The sequence below is a fragment of the Lynx rufus genome, unplaced genomic scaffold (genome assembly GCF_022079265.1).
Source record: "Lynx rufus isolate CCGP_SWC_20201006 ecotype Redwood Valley unplaced genomic scaffold, mLynRuf1.p SCAF_7, whole genome shotgun sequence".
NCBI classification, from domain to species: Eukaryota; Metazoa; Chordata; class Mammalia; order Carnivora; family Felidae; genus Lynx; species Lynx rufus.
In genome coordinates this window covers 56,985,745-57,012,950 of record NW_025814889.1, presented here as the reverse complement: position 1 = coordinate 57,012,950, position 27,206 = coordinate 56,985,745, and the positions used below count along the sequence as shown (strand labels likewise).

Genomic DNA, 27,206 nt, shown 5'->3' with positions numbered 1-27,206 from the left:
GCTGAATAATATTCTGTTGTTAGTATATGCTACCTGTTGTTTACCCATTCATCCATTGACAGATATCTGGGTTGTTTTCACCTTTTGCTATCGTAAATAATGCTTCTATGCACATGGATGTACAAAGATCTGTTTTAGTCCCTGCTTTCAAGTATTTGGGGTATATACCCGGAAGTGGGATTTCTGCATCATCTAATAACCTTAGGTTTAATTTTTTGAGGAACTGCCATGTTTTCCACACCGTTTTACATTTCTACCACCAATGAACAAGAGTTCCAATTTCTCCACATCCTTGCCAACATTTGTCATTTTCTATGGTTTTTGCTGTTTCATTTTGTTTAACTTTGATAATAGCCACACAAATGGGTGTTAGGTGATACCTCACTGTGGCTTTGGTTTGCATTTCCCCAATGATTAGTAAAATTAAACATCTTCTTATGTGCTTATTGGCCATCCCTATATCTTTAGAGAAATGAGAATATCCTTTTTACAAGAGCTTCTGGGAACTGATTCTTGGAGAATGTTTGCTTTTTCATTGTTACCACCTTAGGTGAGCCTTTAATATTTGTTGATTGAGAGAGGGATACATAAATGAATGAATAAAAGAACAGGACCTATTACCCTTTATCATCCAGAGCATCTGAGTCTTAGGACTGGATTTGCTATGTGGGGCAGATTTCTTAACTTTGCTAGGCTACATTTTCATAATCTATAAACAGGGATAGTAATATCTGACCCTTAGAATTGTTATGCAGATTAAATACTATGCAAAATGCATTTAAATTAGTGACATACCAACAGGAAATTAATTTGCTAATAAAGATACCTTAGTGCTTATAATTATCTGCTATGTTTAAGTTTCGTAATACTTAAATGCTGATTCTTTGTTTCGTTGTTAATGCTAGGAACACCCTCTTAAAATAATCTGTAAATTTTTTAAGTATAAACTTCACAGGAATTAGCTCAATATCTTCCAAGAAATATTTATTGATTAAATTGAAGAATGATGAATGAATGCATATGTGTACACACATATGCTCACACATATATGTGCGTGTGCCCGTGCGCACACACATGCACACACACACACAACTTTAAGTTGTATTTGGCTCATATAGATTAAAAGTTTCACTATGTGGCTTTTCTCATTATTAGCAGCGAATCCAAAATACTGTATTGCCTCCAACTCTATTGGATTGATATTTAAAGAACTGTGACGTCTGGCAAATTTTTGTTTTGTTTTGATGGCTAAAATAATAAACTGTAGGTAATTCTATCTGATTTTTGCTTCTATTTTTTTCTGATTAATTCCATTGAATTAATAACACCATACCTTTTACTTTCTGTTAATAAAATAATAGTAATAATATTTACTAATTAAACTAATGAGGCTGTGGTGTGGCATTTATAGAAGATTTTGTGAACCTTTTGTTAAAGTTTGTGGAAGTGTGAAATACTATAGAAGTACAAGATCAATGGTAAGTCAATTTGATGTTGATATACCCTAATGGGTAAATTTTCCCAATCATATGAGAGAGAACACTACTGAAAAATGTGTCCCCTATACTAAAGTATTTTTACTTTAAATCAGATTGACTTTATCTTCATTTTTTTTTCTTTTATCACCTTTTTATTTTCAAACTGGCTGAGATCTGAGGTCAGTGTTCATATACTAATTTCAACCAAACATAGACGTGTAGGATCAGAAGAGGAATAAGAGATGGTCCAAATAAAAAAGAGAAATGTTAGATTTTTTTAAAAAAGCTAATTTGTCACTTCACTCATTGAGTATGAACTGAATAGACTTCTAACCCTTAAAATACTTTTTTTTCCCTCTTTTTATTGCCTGGAATCTTAAGAGCTTTATCATTTGCAGTCATAAAATGAAAATATACACCAAACCCTCAAAGGGCAAGTATGAAATTAAATTATATTTGGGCAGCTGTAACCTTTTAAAACGATCAGATTCCAGTTAATGTATTTCTTCCTGTTCCAAGTGCTGCCATAGTGTTTGATGGTGGGAAGCAGTCCAAAGGGCATTGGGAGATAATAAATTCACTGTAAATTTCACCCCAAGGCATGTCTCGATACACCAAGGCCTCCATTTAGCAAGGCTGACCTAAAACTCTTGTCACATCCAAAGGTCATTTAGGTTGGGGTTGGTGTGTCCCATCTATCTTTCCTTGATGTAAAGAGTGACAGTTGAAACAGGATTGAGCTCATAAACAGTCATCTGAATATGAAAAAGAAGCTAGCTTTGGAGTAGGAGGGGAAAGTGAAGAAAGAACTACCTTTTACAGGAGAACTGGCAAACGCTGTGCTTTTTGCAAAGTCAATGAAGGGTTGACATGATCTTGTAGCTTCTGTTTCAGAGCAATCATTAACTTGAAAGAAAGGGGCATTACTGGACTGGGTTGATTTAGAACATACTCTTCTTTCTTTTGTTTGTATTTGTTTCCAAAAGGGTAATTTTTAGTAAGTATTTTTTTAAAAGAATCTAATATTTCCAACCTCCTTTTACTTTAGAATACCATTACTCCTTTCCCCCTTTAAATATGTTCTCTTGAGTTAATGTACAAAATGAACCAACACATGGGAACACATTAGAAAAAATGATTTAAAGAAATAAAGCGTAATGTGGTACTGGAAAACAGTGTTTGTTTTTTTCTTCTTTCTGTTGCCCTCTTAATTATTATACTTTTGTGGTAAAATATGCATAAAAATAAAATTTATCATTTTAACCATTTTTAAGGGTACAGTTTAATAACATTAAATCCCTTCAGAATGTTATGTAACCATCACCACTATTTACCTTCAGAACTTTTAATCATCCCAAATGGAAACTCTGTACCCATTAAATAATAACTCTCCATTCTCCCTTCCCTCAGCCCCTGGTAACTACTTTTTTTATGTTTTATTTATTTTTGAGAGTGAGAGCACAAATGGGGAAGGTACAGAGAGAGAGGGGGACATAGGATCCAAAGCAGGATCTTAGCTGATAGCAGCAAGCCAGATGCGGGGCTCAAACTCATGAACCGTGAAATCATGAGCCAAAGTCAGATGCTCAACCCACTGAGCCACCCGGGTGCCCCCGCTGGTAACTTTTATTATACTTTCTGTCTCTGTGGACTTACCTATTTATATAAGTGAAATCATGTAATGTTTATCCTTTTGTGTCTGGTTTATTGATTTCAAGGTGTACCCATGTTGTAAGCATGTATCACTCAATCATGTACTTTCAAGAATGACCTCACTTCTTCAAAAGCAGTATTCATTTACAAATATGAAGAGTAATGGATATATAAATTCCCAATCATAATAACCACAAGTCACATATAGTGTCACATATGGGGGCATATTAGACAAGTACTAGATAGATAGAAGGAAAGATTAAAGTCTAACAAGTCTTTGGGGAGGAAAACATTTAAAATCCTATCATTAAGGCAGAGATCTCTGTTCACTGATGTGTTCTAAGTGTCTAGAACAGTGGTTGGTAAATAATAGGTGCCCAATAAATAAATACTGAATGAAGCAATCAATTTAAGGCAGGAAAGCAGAAGTTAACAATTGTTGACTATTTCTCTGGACTATTCTGACGATATATGAGAAGTATGTCGTGTGCGATTGAAAAGGAAGCTTGCCATGATTAGAAGAACTAATGACAGTCAAGACACATTGTAAAGGCAAGGTACTATTAGAGTGTGTTTCTATTATTGTAATTGATTTAAGAGTAATGTGTGGTGTAGGTAGTGCAAATGACTCATTTTTAATGCATTTTTCTTATTCTTTTTTAAATTATCCAAAAGAACCAAGGTTAGTGACTATGAATTGAATAAAAATATAAAGTTTTAAATATGATTAAATTCTCCACAGAAATTATACAGGAAGTGGCAAATATTGAAATAAGGATGAGACTAAGAATGTTGAAAAGTATATAGCCAGACTTATTCTATAATTGATTTTGAATCAGTTTTAAATCATGTAAAAAAGTGATTATGTTAATCTTATTCCATTAAAATGGGGGGTAGATGTATCAAACCCTTCCAATCAATTCTCATATTATAGCTAGACTAGTCTTGTAGAAATGCAAATCTAATTATGTCATTCCTCTTCTTAAACTATTACGGCTTCCCATCTAGCTTTTTGAGCATCTCTCCCACCACACTAGAGTCTCACTGGCCCTTCCAGTACTCTGCTTTTGTCATGATCTACCCTACCAGTAGCTTGTTTTGCTAGTACTTTTTCCTACTCCATGTACACAGTTGCATCCTCTCATTCTTCTGACCCCTAAGTAATCGTATTTGTAGAGGAGCCTTTCCCGATCTGTCTGACCGTATCATCGCTCTCTCTTACATGCCCTTAAAACACCATGATTGAGAAGCAGACCAAACTGAACCTTTTTTTTTCCAACTGGCAGTGGCCAAGAAGAAGGAGGATGAAAATGATAGGAAAAATGTCCTCTTGGGTGCTTCTCACGTCTTTTCCTGCACTACAGCTGCCGCAAGATAGTTCTTATCATAAGAGCCCAGGCTCTGTCAGAAGTACTGTTAGAATTGCCCTCCCTGGCCTTGTCCAACTCTTTGCCCAAAAGACCCAAACCCTACTACTGTATTTAAATGACCAGAAAAGATGTTCATAAGGCATTGGTTAAGAGTTATGGACTCTAAAGTCTTGGATTCTACCCTCAGCTTTACCTCTGACATATGTGCCTTAGGACAATGACTTTTACTTTTCTCTGTGCCTCAGTGGCCTCCTCTGCAAAATAAGAATAGTGTCTATTTCCTAAGCTTCCGAGAGAGACAGCATGGGCCTGGCACCCAGTAAGAGTCCTATACATTTTAGCTATTATGGTTATTTTTGCTGCTATTACCATTCTGTGTCCAGATTTCTCTCAAAATTTAGATAAATTTATGTAGTCAAATAACCAACACTAATATAATATCTAATTTTCTCTTAGTCATAAAAGTTTACGAGAGAAAATGAAGGAAAAAATAAGGGACAAATCCATAAGAAGAAGTGTTTTTAATTCTAACCCATCATATGTGCTGTCTGTTGGTACCAGCTATTGAACAAAATAACTAGTGAAAAAAATCTTAAATGGCTGTGCTTTCTTCAGGGAGAGTAGAGTTCTGTCACTAGTGATGCAAGAAGTCTTTTTTCTTGAAGCCTTTTAACCCCTGGGCTTGTAAACTATCATTGGCTCAGAGGTTAGGGAAAATCCCTGTTTCCATTGGCAAGCAGTTAGGGAAATCCCACTGCAGTAGAGAGAATTCATCACATAACGTTTAAGTTTGGAAAGCCTTATTTTTTTTTAAGATTTTTATTTTATATTTTTATTTTATTTTTTTATTTTTGAGAGAGACAGAGAGTGCAAATGGGGGAGGGGCAGAGAAAGAAGGAGACAGAGATGCACTGTCAACGTGGAACCCAGTGCGGGGCTTGAACTCAAAAACCGTGAGATCATGCATGACCTGAGCTGAAGTTTGACACTTAACCAACTGAGCCACCCAGACACCTGGAAAGCATTTTTAATAGTAGCATTGTTATCCCCATATGGTAAATTTGTATGACACGTAGTAGAAAGGAAAACTTTAGGGGATACCCAGACTTCTGAAACTACTAGTTGTTTTATCTTTGTCAAGTTTTTGAACCACCCCCACTGCACACACAGACGTGTTATGGTGATCCCTGAAATAGCATGCAGACTTCTAGCAAAGTGAGTGGCACTTCGTAGTCACTGAGAAAATCATGGCTCTTGCACTGCCTCTCCCCATATGTGCCAAGTATTTTCAAGCTTCCAGCAAGTATGCAATCTGGAAGTAGGTTTTTTTACAATATACAAAATAATATATAGTCTGATTTAATATGACTTAACACACAATTTCTCTTTTTTACTGAATAAAAATGCTCACTATTTTTAATGTTTTGATTATTATAACATGCCACCCCCAATGTATTGGGATAAAATGAGCAATTATTTCACAATTATGAACTTAGTCAAAGGTAAGCATTTGCTTTAAAGGTCTTTCTGATAATACCCAGCTTTCTTATAGTGAATAAAAATATGTGATAACAACAGAGTTTTTCCCCTTGATAAATAAGCATTTCTCCTCTTATTGTTACTTTCAAAGGATTTTCAGCAGTGCCTTTTTTCCCCCTATAAATTAGACTAATTAAAGCTATGAGGATAGTCACTGATATATAAAAGATTTGCAGACCTTTCCAGCCAGTGTCCCCTTTACCTTGCCAAATGGAGATGTATTTACTGGTTAGTGACCTCAGGAATAGATGCAGAGCTTTCCTCCTCCCACAGTCATGAGCAGAAAGTCTGGAGCGGCATAAAAAGGGTCAATCGAATAGGTCATACATCATATGGGGAGGCAGATGTTGGAACATATTGTAATGGATTACTGTGCAGTACATGAAGATGGCTTGTGGAGTAGAAAAATCGAGGAGGGAGTGAGAGAGATAGATAAACTATCCGTTGGTGTTTTCTTGCATGACTCTTGCAAATATATCTGGATCTTTAAGGAATGGCTTCAATTGTAAAAGTCAAAATGTTTTTTCTAACTGTTCAAGATTTATTGGTGTCTAACAAAATGAAGAAAGCTTTTTAAAATCCAGTACATTTGAAGCATCTCTTATTTATACGCTTCAGTATCTGCAGTGTGACAGAAACAGCTTGAGAGCATCATACCTGTGAAAAAGGTCTTACAATTTAAGTAAGTTCAAATGTGTTCTTTAATTTTTATCAAGATGCCATCTTCACACCCTATCAACACTCCACTCCTCATTGATAGCTCCGTATTCTGTCCAAGTATCACACTGAGTGGGACTGAATTTAATATAAAGTAATAAAGATTGTCTATGTATTATTAACATTTGGTGATAGCAGCTTTACATATATAACGTTACAGCATCTGTACATGTATTCACGATAGCTTTTTAATGGTATAACTGCACTCTAGCCAGACATAATATTTTACTTTTGTATGCCAGCTTTTCTAAGGCATATCATCCAGGAGTGATACTTTTAAGGATGTGTGGGTCATAATTGCAGGAGTCTCTGCCTTGGAGCCCCTACCAGCCAGCCCCTTGTTTCCTCAGACATGCTTTCCACACAGCTCACCTGTTTTCTCTGAAGGCAGAAAATTCCTTCTCTGAAGTGGATAACATTTATTTTTCCCTTGTGTCTTGCCCCCCTGCCATCTTGAACTCACCTCTAGATGTCAGCTGGCCATCCAGACTTAGAGGCTTTGTCCACCTAACTCATTTCCTTGTGTAACCTGATATTGAAGCTCTTATGTTCCAATACCTTCAACTTCTTCTTTTTTTTTTAATTCTGCACGCTTGATATACTAGCTATTAGTTATCCTCCATTTGGAAAAATCTATAGTAAGTCTAGGTTTACTTACTCTTTCTGTTTGATGCATCTTTCTTGCCCTCAAGTTTCCTTAGGAATTGTGTCCAAATACAGCAGATCATGGATCTCTCACATTGTGTATACTTACTTCAGTTAGCTTTTCCAAGTGACCCTGGTTCCTGGTATACCCAGATTGTCACTCCCTTCTCTCCCTTGGGAAAAACTCCCCAGTTGGAACTCTAGACTGGAGATGAAGTGAAAACCCTTGCCATGTCCACACGGGCACCCCCCCCCCAGTCACTTTCCTCCCTGAACTGTGGTAGTGAGGGTGAAGCAACAGGAGAAATGTTTCATACCCCTACCCCCCACCCAGCTTCTAGGGTTTAACCACCAAGGAAGTTAGGAGAGAACTTTAACCATTTACTCTCTACCCCAGGAATTTAACCCTCACAGACTTGACCAAGAAAAGATTCTCAGTCTTGAGAGCTAGCCCTAAGTGTCTAGTCTTCATTTTTTTTTTCCAGAAGTCACCTTAGTGGTTTCTGAAAGTCATCAACTTTCAGAGCTCGCTTTACCATGCTAATGTTCCTTGATGGGGACAAAGAGTGAATAGCCCTTCACAATCATCACTGTACTTCTCTCATAGGATTTTTTTGAAAATTAAAGAATAAAAAAATTATCATTGTATAAGTATATAAAAATTTACATGAGAGGAAAGTATGTTTAAATGTATTACTCTTGTATTGTCATTATATTACTTACCATTATGAACCTTTTCCTAATAGCTATACACTGCTATTAAACTGGACCCTCACACAGTTTCTCTGGTAGGTTTTATTCTTTACAATCAAATTTGAATATTAAGAACTCTTACAACTAATAAAAAACTCATTTTTTTAAAAAAGGGCAGAAGATTGAGTAGACATTTTTACCACAGAAGACATAGAAATGGCTAAGAAGCACACGAGAAGGTACTCAACATCCTTAGTCACTGAGGAAACGCTGGTATAGTGGATACCAGTTCTCTCCTACTAGAATAGTTGTAATCAAAAAGATAGACAATACCAAGTATTGATGATACAGAGAAACTGGGACCTTCATAACACTGCTAGTGGAAATGTAAAACGGTTTAGCTACTTTGGAAAAGTTTGGCAGTTTCTTAAAAAAGTAACTTGAACTTACCCTATGACTCAGCAAGTCCAATCCTAGGAATTGGGTAGTCAAGAGAAATGAAAACACACAAAGACTTTGTACAGGAATGTTCAATGGCAGGATTATTCATAATAGCCTAAAATTGGAAACAACCCAAATGTCCATCAGCTGGATAAATGCACACACAAATATGATCTATCCATACAAAGGAATACCATTCAGCAATACAATGGAGCAGACTGCTAATACATGCTGCAACATGGAGGAACTTCAAAAACATTACGCTGAGTGAAAGAAACCAGATCTCTTTTTGTTTAGTCTCTTCTAGCACTGCTCCAGTAGTGGTGACTATAAAATCGAATAACCTCACATCCTGCCTAAGAGAAGTAGAATGAACATGTTCTTTTATTTTAAAAAGGGAAGGGGAGAGCCTCTGTTTTAAGAAGTGTCCTGTGCGGTATACAGAAAATTCTTAAATGCTCATAGATATATTTTTCAGTTGATTTAAAGGCTGACACTGTAACTTTGCATGTTGTGTTTACTCTGCCTAGAATATCTTTCTGCCTTTATCTTGGACTTCCTTAAAGGTTCATGTCTAGCAGGGCTTGTAGCCATGTCACCTTCTGGACCCTACTTTAGAAGCCATTTGCAAGTCAGTCACAGACGAGAAATTTAGGCCATCTAGGACCAAAGCCAAGCATCTTCTCTTGAATGGTGCTGGGGACAGGAAAAGAAGGAGTGCAGGCTGTGGGCCCAAACATGGAGCACTAAGGAGATCAAGAATCTAAATTAAAACTTGCCCTCTATATCATTTGTGTGGAGGTTGGGGAGAGAATATGCATAACATAAAATTTACCAGTTTAGACATCTTTAAAATGTATAGTCTGTGGCATTAAGCACATTTACTTGTGGTGCACCAATCACCACCATCCATCTCCTGAACTTTCATCTTCCCAAAATGAAATTCTGTACCCATTAAACAATTAAGTCCATTTCCCTGCCTCACTCCAGTCTCTAGCAACCACCATCCTTTCTGTCTCTATGAAATTGAATACTCTAGACACCTCACCTTGTATTAATGGAATCATAAATATTTGGTCTTTTATGACTGGCTTATTTCATTTAGCACAACATAATGTCCTCATGGACCATCCATGTTATAGTATGTGTCAGAATTTTCTTTGTGTTTTTTTTAATGTTTATTTTTGAGAGAGAGATGGAGCACATGAGAGGTAGGTAGGAGGACAGAGAGAGAGAGGGAGACAGAGGATCTGAAGCAGGCTATGCTCTGAGAGCAGTGAGCCTGACGCAGGGCTTGAGCTCACAAACCATGAGATCATGACCTGAGTACAAGTAGGATGCTCAACCGACTGAGCCACCCGGCTGCCCCAGAATTCCCTTTGTTTTTAAAGCTGAATAATATTCCACTGTATGTTTATAACACACTTTGTTTATCCCTCCCTCCATTGATGGGCACTTGGGTTTCTTCAACCTTTTGTCTATTGTGACCACTGCTGCTCTGAACACAGGTGGACAAATATCTATTATACTCTCTGATTTCAATTATTTTGGGTATATACCCAGAAGTGGGTTTGCTGGATCATATGCTAATCCTATATAGTTTTTAGAGGAACTACCATACTGTTTTCCATAGTGACTATGCCATTTTACATTCCCACCAGCAATCAGCAAGGTCCTGATTCTTACACATTCTTGCCAACATTTGTTATTTTCTAGTATTTTTATAACAGCCATCCTTGTGGTTTTCATTTGCATTCTGGTATTTTGAAGGTATGTTTGTCAGGATGGGAGAATGAAACATTTTATTAAATACTTCATTAGATTAATTTGTAAATTGTAAGTTTTTATAAATTTGCCATGTGAGTTTCTCTTTGCACTTTTGCCCTGGGATCCAGCAAATTTAAGACCTATCCTATTTTTCTTGCAATATACTTGGATAACATCAGAAAGAAGAGCTGACAATGCTAGGGAAAGAAGTCCCATGTTTAAACTCAAGTTGCTTTGATAATTTTCTGTGAAGAAACATTATGAAAAATAATGTGCAATGCAAATTTATTCACATTGAAACATGCTGATATGTTTTGAAAGATTTTCTCCAGTACATTAGTTTCTCTTTAAACTCCACATTTAAGTTACATTAAGAAGCTGAAATTAAGCTATAAAGATAACACTTATGGAGCCTTGAAATTGCTTTCTGAATTTTTTCCTCACAAATGTTACTCCTTGTTTTTTCCCTTAAAAAACAAACAAATGCTTTTCTTACACATCAGATCTAACGCACATCTTTTAAGTTTGATTTAAACTTTAGAAGTACACATTTACCTATTTTTTAAATCATAGTAAAACAACACATACATTTGAAAATCTCTAATCCAAGTAGTTAACACATTGTATGTATGTTAATTTTTGTTGCCAGATTTCAGTCCCTGCACTTAAGATCAAAATGTTCTGCCATTTCTGTACATATATTTGAACTTCAAGGGACTATTAATCAGGGGGCTTTTAGTTCTGTGATGTTCTTTTTAAAAACTTAGGTTTATACATGTTTGTGTATGTGAGAGTTTAAAAGTGACTACTACTTATTTCTGAGTGAGGGCTTTCTTGACCCTCAAGGCTGATTAAAGGACTTCAACTTTCATCCCAATGCCTATTTATGTTCTCAGGGTAAACTAAAACAACCTTATTGGTCTCATTTGATTAAATATTAAAAATATGTTAAATTCATTTGTATAGTATACCTCTTTTTTCTCTCTTTTATTTTTTGGTGTTTGTATGATATTTCATTTGGAGAAAATGATTCTATTTATAGAAATAATTTTAAACAATTAATTTAGCAAAAATTATATGAAATCGTTGTGCCGTCTGTTAGCACTCCTCATTCAGATAATGGCAATGTAAATGTTTACAAATTTACTGAAAGAATCAGTATGTTTTACTACATAGCATTTAGAAAAGACAACATTTTCAGTCATAATTTTATTTTTTTTCATTAAATGCTTTTTGTACCCAGCTCTCCTACCTAATATGATGAAGTTTGTGATATGGGGAGGAGAGATGTAGGGAGTCAGATAAAGGGAAGGTAAAGGTGGAGAGAGAATGGTGAATGTGACTTATTTTGCACTATTTTCCCAAAGAGTATCCCCATGTCCTAATCCATGCCTGTAGTAAAGGAAGGTAAGGTAATTGGATGAAACCATTCACCATCATTTGCTACTGGCTCCTGAGTAATTGCCAGTATGTGGTGTCCTCCCTGTCTCCTGTAAATTTATTTAGATCGTTTGGGCACACAAAAGGGAGATATGAAAATAGATCCCATTTCAAATGAAATTTAAACTTTGAGGGGTGCCTGGATGGCTCAGTCTGTTCGGCGACTGACTCTTGCTTTTGGCTCAGGTCATGATCCCGGGGACATGGAATTGAGCCCCATGTTGGGCTCTGTGCTGAGCATGGAGCCTGCTTAAGATTCTCTCTGTCTCCCTCTGCCCCTCTCCCTGGCTGGCACGCGTGCTTTTTCTCTCTCAAATAAAAAATGAAGAAAAAAATAGAAAGAAAATTAACCAAGAGAAAAGAATCTAACGAAGATCAAAGGATCTCTTGAACTAACCAAGAGGAAAGGATCCCAAAGAACATTTTCTATGTAACAACCATAGACCCTGCTAAATACCTGTTTATTCTCTGAATAATAAATATTTAGGATTCAGTGAGTAAATAGTGTATATCCCTTTATCAGAAAGAAGGCATTTCCTATTTGTCTTTTCCAAAACAGTTAAGAGTATCTATATGCTTAAATGCTTGGTTCTATTTTTTTTAAGGTATTAACTTTTTTCTTATAATCTTTATCAATTTTTTGGTTCATAATTCCACATTGACTTATTCATTTACTGTTATAATTATGACTACAACAAGTATGTTATACTATATTTTGTTCCTATGCTGATAAGGTTTTGAAATGCACTGTTTCTTTGTCCCTGTAAGTAAATGAAATAAATGGATGAATGGGAAGTTTTATCAACATCACTGTTACGTCTTTTCTCTAATTCCTCAAGTAGTAAAAACATTGTCTTTCTTTCTAGGTTTTTAAAAGGTCTTTCACAAAAAGTTACTGCCATTATTAAATATGTATTAAATATGTACCAGAGGTTTATGTTTGTTGAAAATTAATCGTTTTATTTTATGCAGTTCATTTATGCCTTTATTCATTTCTAATTTTCCTTGCCTTTAAGACTTCCTGAGAAAGCATTAAATAATAGAGACAAAATCCTTGCCTTCAAGGAGTTTACTAGTCAGTAAATGGTTTGAGGGACCAACCAGTGATAGATATTTTTGTCAGTGCATAATACTTTCAATCCAAATACTCCAGATGGTAGTTAGTAGCAACAATAGGTGAAGTTGTAATTTTAACAATTTGGGGGAAATAATCTATTAAGAAAAAGTGGCAAAATTTTATGATCTCAAGGAAGCAATCAAATAGTCTACCTTAGAATTTAAATAATCTGTTTTGTGGAATTTCTCCACCCCTTTCACTGAGTACCAACCTCTAGTTTAGGATAGCTGTGTAGAAATGGCTACCTTTGCAAGAAAATACAATTGTATCTACTGGTGGTTTAAAGGCCGAGTTGTCCAAACACAACTGTACTGTTTTCCCTGAAATTAGCAACAATTCATTCGCACAGGTTAAAATATCTGTTTGTCATCATCCCGTCAGATTTTTGTTTTGACCCCACACTGTAGTTCAACAGGAAGAATGCCTACTAATGAACTGTCAGCCCACTGCCTAGTAGTGCTTTGGTACATGTAGTACATTACAGGAAAAAATAATACTGGTTGAGTTTAACTAAGATAAATATAATTCAAGGTCATGTTGTTATAGATACAGTACATCATACCCTTAATATTTAAAAAAAATATTTAATGAGCTATACCTTAGGGAAAGCCCATGATGGAATGGCTCTAGCATTTTCAATATCAGGATATGAATTATAGGGAAATCTGTATGACTTAGTTCTTTTTTGTTTTTTTCAAAAACTAAAGAAGAAAATTCATGTGTTTTGGCTGTCTTACAAGATAGTATAATGATTGTATACACAAATGAGAATATGTGATAGGTGAATACTTACATATTCTATCTATGAAGTAAAGACTATATAAATTATACTATACATTCTGTTCTTCTCTTTCATTTTTCTTTTCTTTTCCCCAGTTAATTTGTAGTCATTTATGTGTCCACTATGCTATGAACTTCGTTTTATTTTTTTCATCTTCACTTCCACAACTGTTACTTCAACTCAAGTTATCATTAAAATTATTACTGGGGCACCAAGGTGGCTCGGTCTGTTAAGCATCTGACTCTTGGTTTCGGCTCAGGTCATCATCTCAGGGTTTGCAAGTTCAGGCCCCGTGTCAGGCTCTGCACGGAGCCTGCTTCTGATTCTCCCTCTCCCTTTGTCTCTGCCCCTCCCCTGCTTGCTCATGTGCATGCACGCTCTATCTCTCTCTCTCTCAAAATAAATAAACTTTAAAAAAAAATTATCGCTCCTAAATTTTAATAACCGCATAACTTCTACCTTGTCTTATCTTTATTCTAGTTTAAAACATCACATATATTGCTTTCAAAAATCCAGTGGCTTTCTCTTGCCTACATACTAAATTTAAACTTTGTCTTTATGTCAAGATCTTCTATAAGGTGAACTAGCCTACAAACCCAGCACTGGTTTACTCTTCACAGGGTGTGCACTCAATTAGTCACTATCTTTTCTGCCATTCACTGTTCCACACCATCTTCTGTATTCCCTTGGCTCAACTACCTCATTCCTGCTCCTGTGCCTTTAAACTGTTCTCCCTTCCTAGAATGCCACCTCCTTTTTTATTCCTAGCTTAGCTATATCTCTTCTATGAAAACACATGAGATCATACTGACTCATTTCCTTTGCCTTCACAACTTTAAAAGTGGCATACAGTTATAGTACACTAACATGCTCATTGTTTTATGTTTACCAATCTTGATTTAGGGAAGAAACTATGCATAAGCATGCTTTGTATCCTCCACTGTACTTGGCACAGTCCAGAGTATATAGTAGGAAGTCAGCACATATATATTACCTTGTTAGTTTCTTTCTTGGTATAATTAATTGGTTAATAATTAGAACTGTTACTTACTGGTTAAGGATTCTTTGCCATGTGTTTTTCTGAGTTTTTGATACTCACTATGTGATTTATCTCTCACATCAACCCGATAAGCTCAGTTTTATTTATCCTGAATTTGCAGATGAAGGAACTGTGGCTGGGTTTAGTTGCCCAAGGTCACTAGTTCAGAACTGCTATTAGTGAGGTTTATCCTACTTTTAACTGTTCCAGTAGAAGTACACTAGAAGTAGAAAACCATGCGTCCTTGAAAGAGCTAAAGAAACAAAGAATGTGTGTTTATGGAGCAAGTTGAAATAAAAGCGAGTTACTTGTGTGTGTGTGTGTGTGTGTGTGTGTGTGTGTATACACTTATGGACACATGAGCACCAAAAAGACACTAAGTAATCAATGGATAGATTCCACTGATTATGTGATTTTTTATTTTATATGATTTTTATTTTATATGAATTTCTTCTTAAAAAATCATTGAATTAGGTATAGGGATGAAGGAAGGGAAAGGAAATAGGAACACAATATTTTAAGTAATATAGAGAGTGGAAAACCTAATGATCTGTGGAGTTGGAGAATTTTAGAGCTTAAAACAAGAGTTTCAAGATAACAGTAAAGTTATTCTGCAAGGCAAAACAGTTATTCTGTTAGTCTGGTCAACTTCATGAAATGAGTGTTCTCTTTAAGCTTTAGCTTTTTATGTTTAGGATCTCTCAATTTCTTTCTGATGTTTAGAACAACTTAACTGCTTTTCATAAAAGTATATGTATCATAATACATCTTGTATATAACTCTGGTTTTATCTGCAGTCTTTTAAAGAAAAATGTTAGCCAAGTTTTTGTTTAAAAAATTTATATAGTTAATATACAGATAGCAGTGCCTGAATGGCTCAGTTGGTTAAGTGTCTGACTCTTGGTTTCAGTTCAGGTCATGATCTCACAGTTTGTAAGTTCAAGCCCTACTTCGGGCTCTGCACCGACATTGTGGAGTCTGCTTGGAATCCTCTCTCTCTCTCTCTCTCTCTCTCTCTCTCTCTCTCCTCCCCCCTTCCTTCTCCCTCTCTGCCCTTCCCCTCTTCATGCTCTCTTTCTCTATCAAAATAAATAAACTTAAAAAAACATATAGATACACAATTATTGAGGTATCTACAATAAGGGAGTGGGCTCTATAGTTCACAGGATGCTTACTACTTCAGATGGCCTTCTGGTTGCCACTAGATTCTGTAACCCTTCCTTGTCAACAAGATCAACCAGTGGTTCTGTATTATTCTTGATTTTGCTTCAAGAACATGTAAGAAGTGAAATAAAATAATATCGTGTCTTAATTCCCTTGTTTTAAAATTAGCTAACACATACATTTTAATGCATGGACAGGTGAACTTAAATTTTTTGAAAGATAGAATTAAAATAAGTCACAGCAGCATTTTTTTTTCTTTTTTGCCAGTTGCCCACCCTTACATAGTAGCCAACTATGAGGAACACTGTCAGCTTCTTTAAAACTACTGAAATTTCCTTTTAACTTGTGAATTAGGTCAAAATTAGGACCCAGAAGTATTAAAATTCCTGGTTTATTTTATCTGTGCAGACTTGAAGTGTGTTAGATCCCCTAAGACTTGAGGCCTTTTTCATGCTTCTATAAGATGTAAGAAGCACGTATATTTCACACAAAATAAAAAGTATTGGAAATAGATAATTCCTACTTCCAAACCTTGGTGAAGTAGGAGAAAGCCAAATAGGAGGAAGGGGATATGGGAGATTGAAAGAAATGAACAGCTACCTAATGTTAACCATACTCTGATTGACTAGTAGCTCCTGGCATTTTATTTTCATTATAAATTACTTTAAATCTCTATATTATATGCAAGTACCAGTAAGGTAGATGATACCATACCGTTATTATAAAAATATTTAAATGGGTCCACCTATTTTAAAAATTTAGGGTTTTTACTTTTTCCACTCAAAAGCATTTCCTAGGGCAGTTTAATTAAGATAAACCTTAATTTCATATTTAAAAAGATAAAATAAATACATTTATTTGAATGATGAAAGAATGTCTATGATATTCTTTATTCCAAATGTATGTCACCTCCAACCTTTACATTCAATAAAGTGTTTCAGAGTATATTTATACTTGTATTTTCAATGGTAGCTCTTATACTTCTTTGCAAGTTGTGAGTTTGTCTATAGAGATTAATATTTGAACATTGAGTCACCTTTTATGAGTGACTGGTTCATCTATTTAATTATCTAAATAACTCAAATAGTCAATATTTTTTCAAATTATGAAATAATTCTTTAATAATCAAATTAAAATCTTGAATAATTGTTTTGTTCACATTTGTCTATCGACAGATGTTAAAATGTCCCATGTCAATCTCTAGTAGTTATGAAACAATCTTATATTTAGTGTGTACAAACCAGTAATATGTATTGTTAGCCTCTCGGCATAATACCCACTGGAATAATTTTTAAAGACAAAGATATAATATATAACACAGTATTAAATTTATAATATATAGCAACCCAGATAATTTTTTAAATATTTTTTAATTCAGTATATGTAATTTGATACATGTATTTTACTGGACAAAATTTAAATTTGCATAGTGGTATCTTGGGATATTGGTTGTTTTCTTAATAACTTCATGAACAGTTTAGGGTGAGGAGAGAAAAAAACTACTTTTTTGAATTATAGGATATAATGCAAAGGTTTTTAACACAAATGTGGAAAGTGGATAAATTCTGATATTTTAAAAAAATGATAAACTCCCAGTCATTGTATTTGACGTCATATCCTTTTACTCTTTATGCAGTCTAAGACTTACTAATTAAGTCTTTTCTTTCTCACTGACTGAAATAAAAAATAATATAATTATTCCAATGCGCGTGTACACAAACGCGCGCGCGCACACACACACACACACACACACACACACACACACACTTGGGAAGAAGGGACAATCATTATTGATAGTATAAATTTATTCCTCTGGTGTTTCTGTATCTGGAATGTATCTTGCATTAGTTGGCATAATAAAAACATAATTTTATCAATAGTTTTAATGCTCTGTTTCATTTAGACCATAGTATCTGGAAACTGTGAACAATGTATGTGTGTTTTCATGTAAATATATGCCTGTCCTCAGGTTTCAAAGTTTTGTTTCTAGAGAGGACCCCCCCTCCCCAGCTTATCAAGGTCTCTGGCTTATGCTGAGCAGTTTTATCCCTTGAATTTTCTCTTGTGGAGAAAAATCAAGATAAACTATGTCACAGTACTTTCCCTTGAGAGCTTCTTTCTTTAGTACCAGTCTTTTTATTACAGAAGTTCTAACTTGCACACACACACACACACACACACACACACACACACTGTACACACATGCACATCTTTTCTATCCAGATCTTAAAATTTTCACACACTGCTAAGTGGAGGTGAAAAGAGAATTAATCCAGACATTTGATGTGACTATTTGATCTAAAACAGTCTCCTTGTTTTAAGATACTATATAATATGGCAATTATTATCAAAGTGAAATTTTCTTATTATTAATTTGATTTGTTGAAGAATATTTTACTGGTTATTTAATCAGAATGACTATGCAGTGGCTTAGTGGAAGAGGCCATGTTTCAGACAGTATTCCTTAAAACCCTAATCCTCAAGATAATTTCAGGTTTGTCTGTGTTTATATATCATGACATAAAGTGGATTTCTGGCAAGCATCCAGTTAATTTTATCAATGTAGGTAGACTGACCAGATAGTGTTCTTGAAATACTCTCCTTCCATTCCCTCTCAATGGCTTTTTTTGTATTTCTATACAACTAATGATTAGAAAAAGAATTGTTACAGGTCCCCATTTCAACAGGTAAAACAAAACAAAACAAAACAGAACAAATATGAATCGTAAGAAAATTACTTTGTATATGAAGCTGCATTCTTTTGTAACACACTGTGTACATTTTAAAATAGAGCAAAAAGAGGTCTTGACCAAATGTTATGATATACTTGTCTTCCCTACCATTGAGAAAAAGTAAATATGAATGACTGTTATTTGTTTGGAGTCCCTGGACATCCTAAAGCTGAAATCCTTTCTATGTAGTATCTGTCATTTCTCCCCAGAGAAGTAAGTCATGAACATTGAGATGACAATTTCTTTCTTTAAATGTTCCAGGGCGGTAAACAAGAATCCTCACAGGAAAACTACCACATCTGAATACAGGTACTTTCTGAGAGGTGCATTTATTTTATCACTGATAGTCACTTTTTTTTTTCTCTCTCTCTCTCTTTTTCTTTCTCTCTCCTGTTTCTTCTGTAGCAGTTATATGCTGCCCAGCTAGCTGCAATGCAGGTATCTCCAGGAGGAAAGCTCCCAGGCATTCCCCAAAGCAACCTCGGTGCTGCTGTATCTCCTACCAGCATTCACACAGACAAGAGCACAAACAGCCCACCACCCAAAAGCAAGGTACCCCTTTGCAGAAGCTACCTGTCTTGCAATTGACAGCTTTACTTTTCATTCAATGGCATTTATTGAATATTATGTGCCAGCGGTTGGGTTAACCACTGGGTCTTCAAGGAGCTAAGAGTCTGGTAGGATCAATAAGGATCAATAACATACATACGTTGAGCCATGCATTTATTCAACAAACATGCATTGGTAGCCAGAGTTGGAAATGTGAGTGATGCACAGATTTATTAGATACGCTGTACTCCAGTGGCTTACAGTCGTATCAAATAGATACCCATACTCTATGAAACGAAGCCTTATAAATGAATCAAAGCCTTATAAAGAGTAACAGATAAAATGCATTGGAAGTTATTAGGACAAACACCCTGCTTTCAGTGAGATATCCTGGGAGGGGTTCCCCCCCAAAAAAGAGCAACCGAAATAGACCTTAAAATAGGAGTACAGATAGGGCATACAGAAAATGTTTTATTTAAATATCAATAACTGCTATAATGTGGTGCAGTATGGATATAATTCTAGATATATCATCCATCCAATAAGATTTTCATGAAAGATATAAAGATAATAATAGTGTTAGAAGTAGGACTATTTAGAAATAGTTTTCTTTTGGGAACTAAGGAAACATTTCTTGAGAGAACATGGAAAAAGGATTGACAGGAAGAGGATTCAAATAAGTTGTTCTTTGTCTTAGGAGAGAGAAGCAGAAAACTTTGAAGCTGAAATGTTTTGTGTTTGTAAGATCTTAAGGTCTTAGATGAGGATATGTGAATACATTATACTTTCTGTGAAGGAAGACAGAAGAGTGACCATAAAGTATTTTTTTCCTGAGATTACTTAGGGAAGTAACAACACATATTTTCTATTAGAAAATGTTAAGTATAAAACTGACCCAGTTAATTTACCCCCAAAATAACAACTTTTGCTGAATTAGCTAGAATATTGTTTGTGTTCTCCATTTCCCAAATGCCATATTGGAAATAACTAAAGAGCAAAAGAATAAACAGAGAAAAAAATTAAAAAGTATTGAAAGAGAAAGAAACTCTAAGAATTTATTTTTAATCCTTTCTAGTATCCTGACAGATACCTTTCACAGTTAGTGTATTAATTCAGAAGGTGAATTGAGAAGGAGAAGGGATCAGTTGGGAAAGTCTACTCCAGCCTCCATCTTCCCCAAACTCTTAAGGACCTTTTCCGTATTATTAAGAGGTAAATACACTTGAAAGCGCAACTAAACCTGGACAAGGAACCTAGACCATGATTCACCCATAATATGTGCAAACATATAGTTCAAATTATTGTACACACTGCTGTGATATTGGGAAATGTACAAGTGCACCCTTTAAGAACTATTTCAGCCGTGTAATGAACTTGGCATGTTCTGTACCTAATGTGCACCCAAGATCTGGACTGCTTTTCTTTATAATCAGAGAAGAGCATATTTTTTAAAATTTGATAATAATTATAACATGCGTTAACTAAAATTTAATTTTAAAGCAGTGATATTTTGAGGTCTTCATGGACCAGCAATTTTAATATATTGCATGTATGGGCTAATTTTGAGTAAAATAAATAGCTGTAGCAGCATAGTCACCGTCACACACAAATAATTCCGTGAGATATTATTCTCTGTTTTTTTCCCTTGATTTATTAATGTGATTTCATACCATGTTTCATAATGATGCTTACATTATGACATTTCATATTATGATTTTAGACTAGATAGTTCACTTGTAAATAACTAGTGGGCTCTCTTTATTACCTCTAGAATAACTTTTTGTCATTATTATCTTCTCCCCAATTTACTTACTCAAATAATCAGGAAGCTTTTGATATCAATCAGCCTCATCCATTTATGCATCTGTTCATTCATTCATTCATTCATCCATCCGTTCAAATGTTTACTGAGCAGTTGTCACAGTGATACTTTTTTTAGGTAACCATGGCAAATGCAAAAGTGATTGACCGTTTGTTTTGCCAAGACTAGAACACTACTTTATGAGTTCTATGGTTCTAGACACTCATAGAATCCTATACAACCCTATATACCAGTTGCAAAGCAGACTTATTATCCATCTCAGTGATAATCCTCTGCCACTTTCTTAGTTTCATAAACCTCCATTTTTTAGTACAAGTGAAAAAGTGGATTGTGTTTCTAGACCTATGATTATACATAATTTTAAAATATGTTTTGTGGCTTATCTTTAAAACTCAGTGTAACTTTTTAAAAACTAGCCTGCTTGAATTTTTTATCAGGTAAAGTTTAAGAAAGTAGTAGATATTGTGTTTCTTCCCATTTGCAATTGTGTAAAAGACATTAAAAGTTTAACCAACCAGTAAAGTGCCTCTTTTTAGGTAATAACATGATTTAATAAAAATATGTCCTCTAGCACGCTGTCTACAACCACTCTTATTGTCAGAAAAGATGTCTTAAATGTGCTTGTGTTTTAGCTCAGCAGTAAAGTTTAGTGCATTAAAAATAGTCCGACCAATAAATATTACTGTCATTTTAATGAAGAACATGGCCAAAAAGATACAACCAATAGTAAATAAAGAGGACCCATTTCAATACATGAATTTAGTTTCTTGCATCATGAAACTGACATTTATACATGGCATTATAAACATTTTCACTTCACAAAGCTATTTTATTTATTAGAATAGCCATCATTTATTGTTCTGTTTATATTTTTAAACAATCAATTCTTAGTGTCCTTTGGGCATTTTCTGTGTGTTTTATTGGTCTATTTTACTATACAATGGAATTATTTTATGAATGGGCTTTATGTGTCTGCATACCTATCTGACATAAACCAAAATGATGGTTTATGTTGAAGATATATTTATTGTTTGGAACAATGGAATTGTCAGCCACATCCAAGTGATGATGTAAGGGAAATGATCTTATTGGCAGCTGTCAAAAATCAACCATGTTCTCTGGGTTTTATTGCCTGCCCTTCTTCCTAGGTGTGCCTTTGCCTTTGACTCACAACTCTAGAGAAGGACACAAACAAAACTTATTTGCAATTTGCAAAAAATAGAAGGGGGGAATCAAAAGGAGGGGGCTCCAAAAGACTGTAAAATTGTACAGCATGAGTCCTCTGATGCATGCTGTTTTCAATCTGCTGTGTGCCAGTTGGAGGCTTGGGGAGTGTGTGTGCGCACGAGAAAGGATAATGCTGAGAAATGATAGAGTGGCTGTGACCTCCAAGCTCAGCCTGGAAATCCAAGACATTGATTTCACTTAGCATTCCTGCTGAGAAATCTGGCGGAGTTCAGTTGTAATAAAAGAACAAGATTCTGTTCTAATGGTAATGGCGTATGACAGACATATCACTTTGTCTGTCCTCAGCACCAGAGAGAGGAGAATTGGAGAAAGGTCACCTGACCTGCCTGTGGTGTTGTACGAGTGCTGTACTGAGCTTTGAGCTGCTGCCTAGGAACATAATTATTTATAATATTAAATGATAAAGAAACCTTTAGAGGGTTCACAATGAACCTCTAAAAAAACTGCAAACAGGAATCGCGTTCTGTAAATATGAAAACACAAAAAGAAATCTGGTCTCTTCAAAATCTGCATTGGAGAATATGGGTAGTGTTGCTTGTTGAGTTATATGTCCTTGAACTTACTGCTTATGAACTGTTTTCATTAATACCTGACATATTGTCATTGGTTAATTTTTCTTTCTTTTTTTTTTAATGCCTTGATATTATTAGGCAAAAGCCAAGAAAACTATTTTGCCAATGGTTAGAAAATTAAGGTCATCAGCAGTTGTTTTTTTTTTTTTTAATTTCTCATGTGTTACATAAAATCCTTTTTAATACATGTACACTTGTATCTTTAAAAATTGGTCCCCACCGCTCTGGATTCTACTCCAGGACCATTCTTTTCATTAAACAACAAAAAGAAATATATTTAGCTCTTCAGAGATATTCTTGTGTCCTTGCTGCGTCTTCACAGCTAGCTTATTGCTAAATATTGGTAAATAACTGAATGAAAGTATGAAATCATGAACTTTTGTGTACAAGAGATCCCATTTCAAGGGAATTTTACAAATACTTCCACTTTTCATATTAAGGAAAATTATTTAGTTAAGTTATTGTTTAGCCATATTGGTCCTTAAATCTCATACACAGAATTGCTGCTCTGACTGTTTAAATTCCTTAACAAATGTTTAAATTGATTTGTGTATAGTTTAGCATTTTGTCACAGGATGCATTAATGTATTAGTGACTTTCATTTTTATACCAACATACTTCCTTAAAAGACTTTCTGAATTATTTGTTGCAGTCTTTTAAAAACCTAGATAGCCTTTCCTGTGTGATAGTAACTGATCTCTTGATAACATTTGTTTTGTAAGAAAAAAATGATTTCCCTTAAAAATAATAGACTCAATGTCAGCCTTAAAATAGTTATATTAGGAGGAAGAACATTTTTACTCAATTTCACACACCACTCACACAATTGTTGGTAATAAATAGACTTACAATTCCATGCTACCAAGAAATTCTCATATGTCATAGATGTGCTATCTGAATTTTACATGTTAAGTGATTTGCCATTGTAAAAGTAGCCACCTCTTGGGAAAATTACAAGAGCAACTTGCAAATACTATGAAATGTCTCTTGGCATTTGATGAAAACTTGTATATTGCCTGCAACAACCAAGAATAATTAGTTTGAAAAGCTGGTGACAAGACAGAACTCCTGGGTGCTTTTCTTTTACCTTTGCTATGACCCTAGTCATACTCCTTGGTCACGTTGTGTCTCTATCAATGACAGGAGCACGTAAATTGTCTGAATCAATTCTTTTTTGTTCTTTTCAAATACTTCTAGCAGCGATGTTCCCATTTGCTCAGCAGTAGCACCTGGGAGTTATGACAAGGGAAAGAAATATTTTCCAACAAGACAGAAACAGTCCTAGCCAGCTGATCAGACACAATCAGATTCTTTCAGCTGCAATATCCTTATAAATATTGCTTCAAATTCAGAAGCAAGAAGCGAACTATATTGTTATCTGATCTTCTTTCTCAAGTGCAGTAATGAAGATCTTTTCTGATTTGGTGGCCAGGTGTTTGTGTTGGTGATGCCCGAATTGCCAATGACTCTTATTAGGGCATCCATTTTTTTTGCTGTAATGGTACCAAACACATAGTTCCATGCTATCAAATAAGCATTACATCAGTACACATTCATCTACAGGGTAGAATTTTGTAGCTAAATACCATGAGTCACAAACCATGGTACACATACAAGATTAGCATTATGTTGGGAACATGAGAAATCCGAGGATAATCATGATTCATCTTAATTGAAAATTAGTTCGAACAGGAGATGTGGGAAACAAAGCTTTTTGCTAACTTTGAGATCGTGTTCTGTAATGCTATCTGGGGGAAAAGGCTGAATACCAAAGTCCGCACACAGTGTAACCACAATCAAGTTGAAACACCACTAACACTAACTGTAAAAACATTATTTTTAATATTATGGGAAACACATTCTTTAAAGAGAAAGCAAATGAAATCAAAGAGATTTTGTAAGTCTTAAATGGACCAAGGCCTTCACAGGAGTACTTCCATGATGAAAGTTTTGAAAAATACTGTTCAATATAACTGTTGACTTCATTTCATATTTTTTACATTTTATCTGGCCACAAAAACTTTTGTGTGGTAGTAGTTGCTAGAGATGTAAATTCCAATATGTAAAAGTTCCTAGAATGCTAGTATTTGATGTATTCTTAGACCTTTTCAGGTCAAGATCACAAATAATCTTTATTGACTACCCTGGGCTGGAATTCATCTCTGAATGTGGTATCTCTGAATAATCCAGAGTGCTTCACTAGTATTAATAAGAGAGGAACTGCCATTCATCTATAAATGTAAGAACAGATAAAATCACAGATCCATTGTGAAACTGTTGAACGTAGTACTTTTTACATATCTCATTTTCCCCAAAACTTCAGAACAGAAGGGGATGTTAGCCTCAGCTAATTATAACCACATTTAAATTGCCCATTTTCTATTCTTGTGCTTTAAACACTGTTTGGCATATCAATTAAATGCTAGAATTTCCCTAATACCTTGCTCTGTACACCTGCTTTGTGTTTTGTTGAATAGCTGTTGAACACCTCTCTCTCTCTCTGGTATTTCAATATCTGTGAAATAGCAATTTTGTGAGCCTTTAAGATGTGATATGGATGTGTCATACTCAAGAGGTGAATTCATTTGAGAAGAATCACCCCATAGAGTTAAACTGTAAATGTACCCATTATCATTATCATCACTTCCTGGGTGGGACATATGTACAGTGAATATAACAGAGTCGCCCTGTCATTTTAAATAAAGTAGTTTTCTTTTTTGCAGTCCGTGTTGCTAAACTGAAATATGTTAAATGAAGTGTTATCAACAGAATCCCTGTGATGAGCCTCCCCCTTTCCTTTTCATCTGTATTCAGTTGACAGGAATCTCAAACAGCTAGGTACTTAAACAGAGCCTTTTCTGAGCACAGTGGTATTAAATATCCAAGTCGGTCATTTGGCAATATAGTCTTATGATTCAGGAAAAGAGGGGTTGGTCACAATTGTAACATAAAAAAACCAGTACAAATTATAAAACAAAGAGACAGACAAGTCATAATCATGGCATTTTTAAAGAGGCAAAATATACAGAGGGATTTAGGTAATGTTCTTTGAATTCAACTGGCCTGGCCTCTGTTCCCCAGTATACTGAGTTTGTTTTGACAGGAACCTGTCTGGAACACAGCAGCCAGCTCTGATGAGCCATGTCAAAGCTTTTTAATAATGCAAACCATGGGGAAAGCAAGAGGATGTTGAACATGTGCAGACACAGGAAGATCCACAGAATCACATTTTCTAAATGGAAGTTGCCCTCTAAAATAGATCCAACCCAAAGAAGACACACCATCCAAAAAGCTGTGATTAAAGCATTTTAATTTTAAAACCAGGCAGTTAAAACCTAAATAGTGTAGAGAGGAAAAACAGCAATGTGAAAGGACGTCTTTGTACAGGAGGATCTAGAACAACCTCCACGAACATCATGGCTAAAAAGGGGAAATCATTACTATGTTAGAGACTAAGTAAGTGAAAGCCCACTTCTATGGTTCTCTTCCTTTTTAAGAAAGCATTTACAATTTTGACTTCCTAAAATGTACTCCAAATCAGTTCAAATCCTTTATTTTCTAACCTAAGTGAATGATCAGTGCTTCATTTGAGCTGATTATTGACCTCTTTCCAACCCTCTAGACCATACGTGTACTGGAGCTATTTGGGTAGAGAATTGAGAAGAGAACCCATGCAGGACCTCTCTAGACCTCAGATTTGATTCCCTCTCTATTTAATCAAATATATTCTGTTTATACATCTTTCTTATTCATAAATAGGAAGAATTTTAATGGTCTTTCTCGCAGAGATGTACCAAAGTATAGGTATGTTTTTAAAAGGACAACAAATATCAATGTCCTCTTTAGATTGATGGAAAATAGTATAAGTAAATATTCATTAGTTATATTTTTTCAATAGATTTTTGTCTAGAGAGAACAAAGCATTCTATGATATTTTTAAACATTATAAAAATGGAGAGGGATAAGAAAACACAGTAATTAAATGTAGATGTAAGAGTCAAAAAATTAAAGAGATGTACCACTCTAAGCTGAAGACAAGTTCAAAGCCCAACGTATTCAAGTGTCATTTATTTCACAAAAGGTATCAGGCATTTTATTTATAGAAGCATAGAAGCTTAAGTAAGGAAGAAACCCAGAAAGGTTTCAGTCCAACACATAATAACCTACTTAAGGGGTCCCTTTGCCGCCACTCCATGATGTAGCATTATTTTATTCAGAGTAACTCTTAACATCGCAATATTCTTATTTAAATAGAATTGTAATCAGATTTCCAGGATTTCAGCGTGTGGTTCCACTGAATGACAACTGTATTTGCTAGTACTCCTTCAGTTGCAAGTAATAGAAAACCCAACCCAAACTGGACCAAGCAAAAAGGAAATGTATTCACTCACAAAAAAAAAAAAAAAAAAAAAAAATCTGACTACAGGTCTGGTTTAATC

At 35.0% G+C, this 27,206-nt stretch overlaps 1 protein-coding gene across 6 annotated transcripts in view; it reads left to right on the top strand.

The window, feature by feature from the left end:
- Window positions 1-27,206, top strand: part of SOX5 (SRY-box transcription factor 5) — a 351,471-nt gene that overhangs the window by 262,400 nt on the left and 61,865 nt on the right. For all 6 annotated transcript variants that reach the window (XM_047066167.1, XM_047066166.1, XM_047066168.1 and 3 more), the window contains exon 8: window positions 18,982-19,128. In XM_047066167.1, coding sequence (XP_046922123.1) covers window positions 18,982-19,128 — 147 coding nt within the window. The remainder of the gene's footprint in view (window positions 1-18,981; window positions 19,129-27,206) is intronic.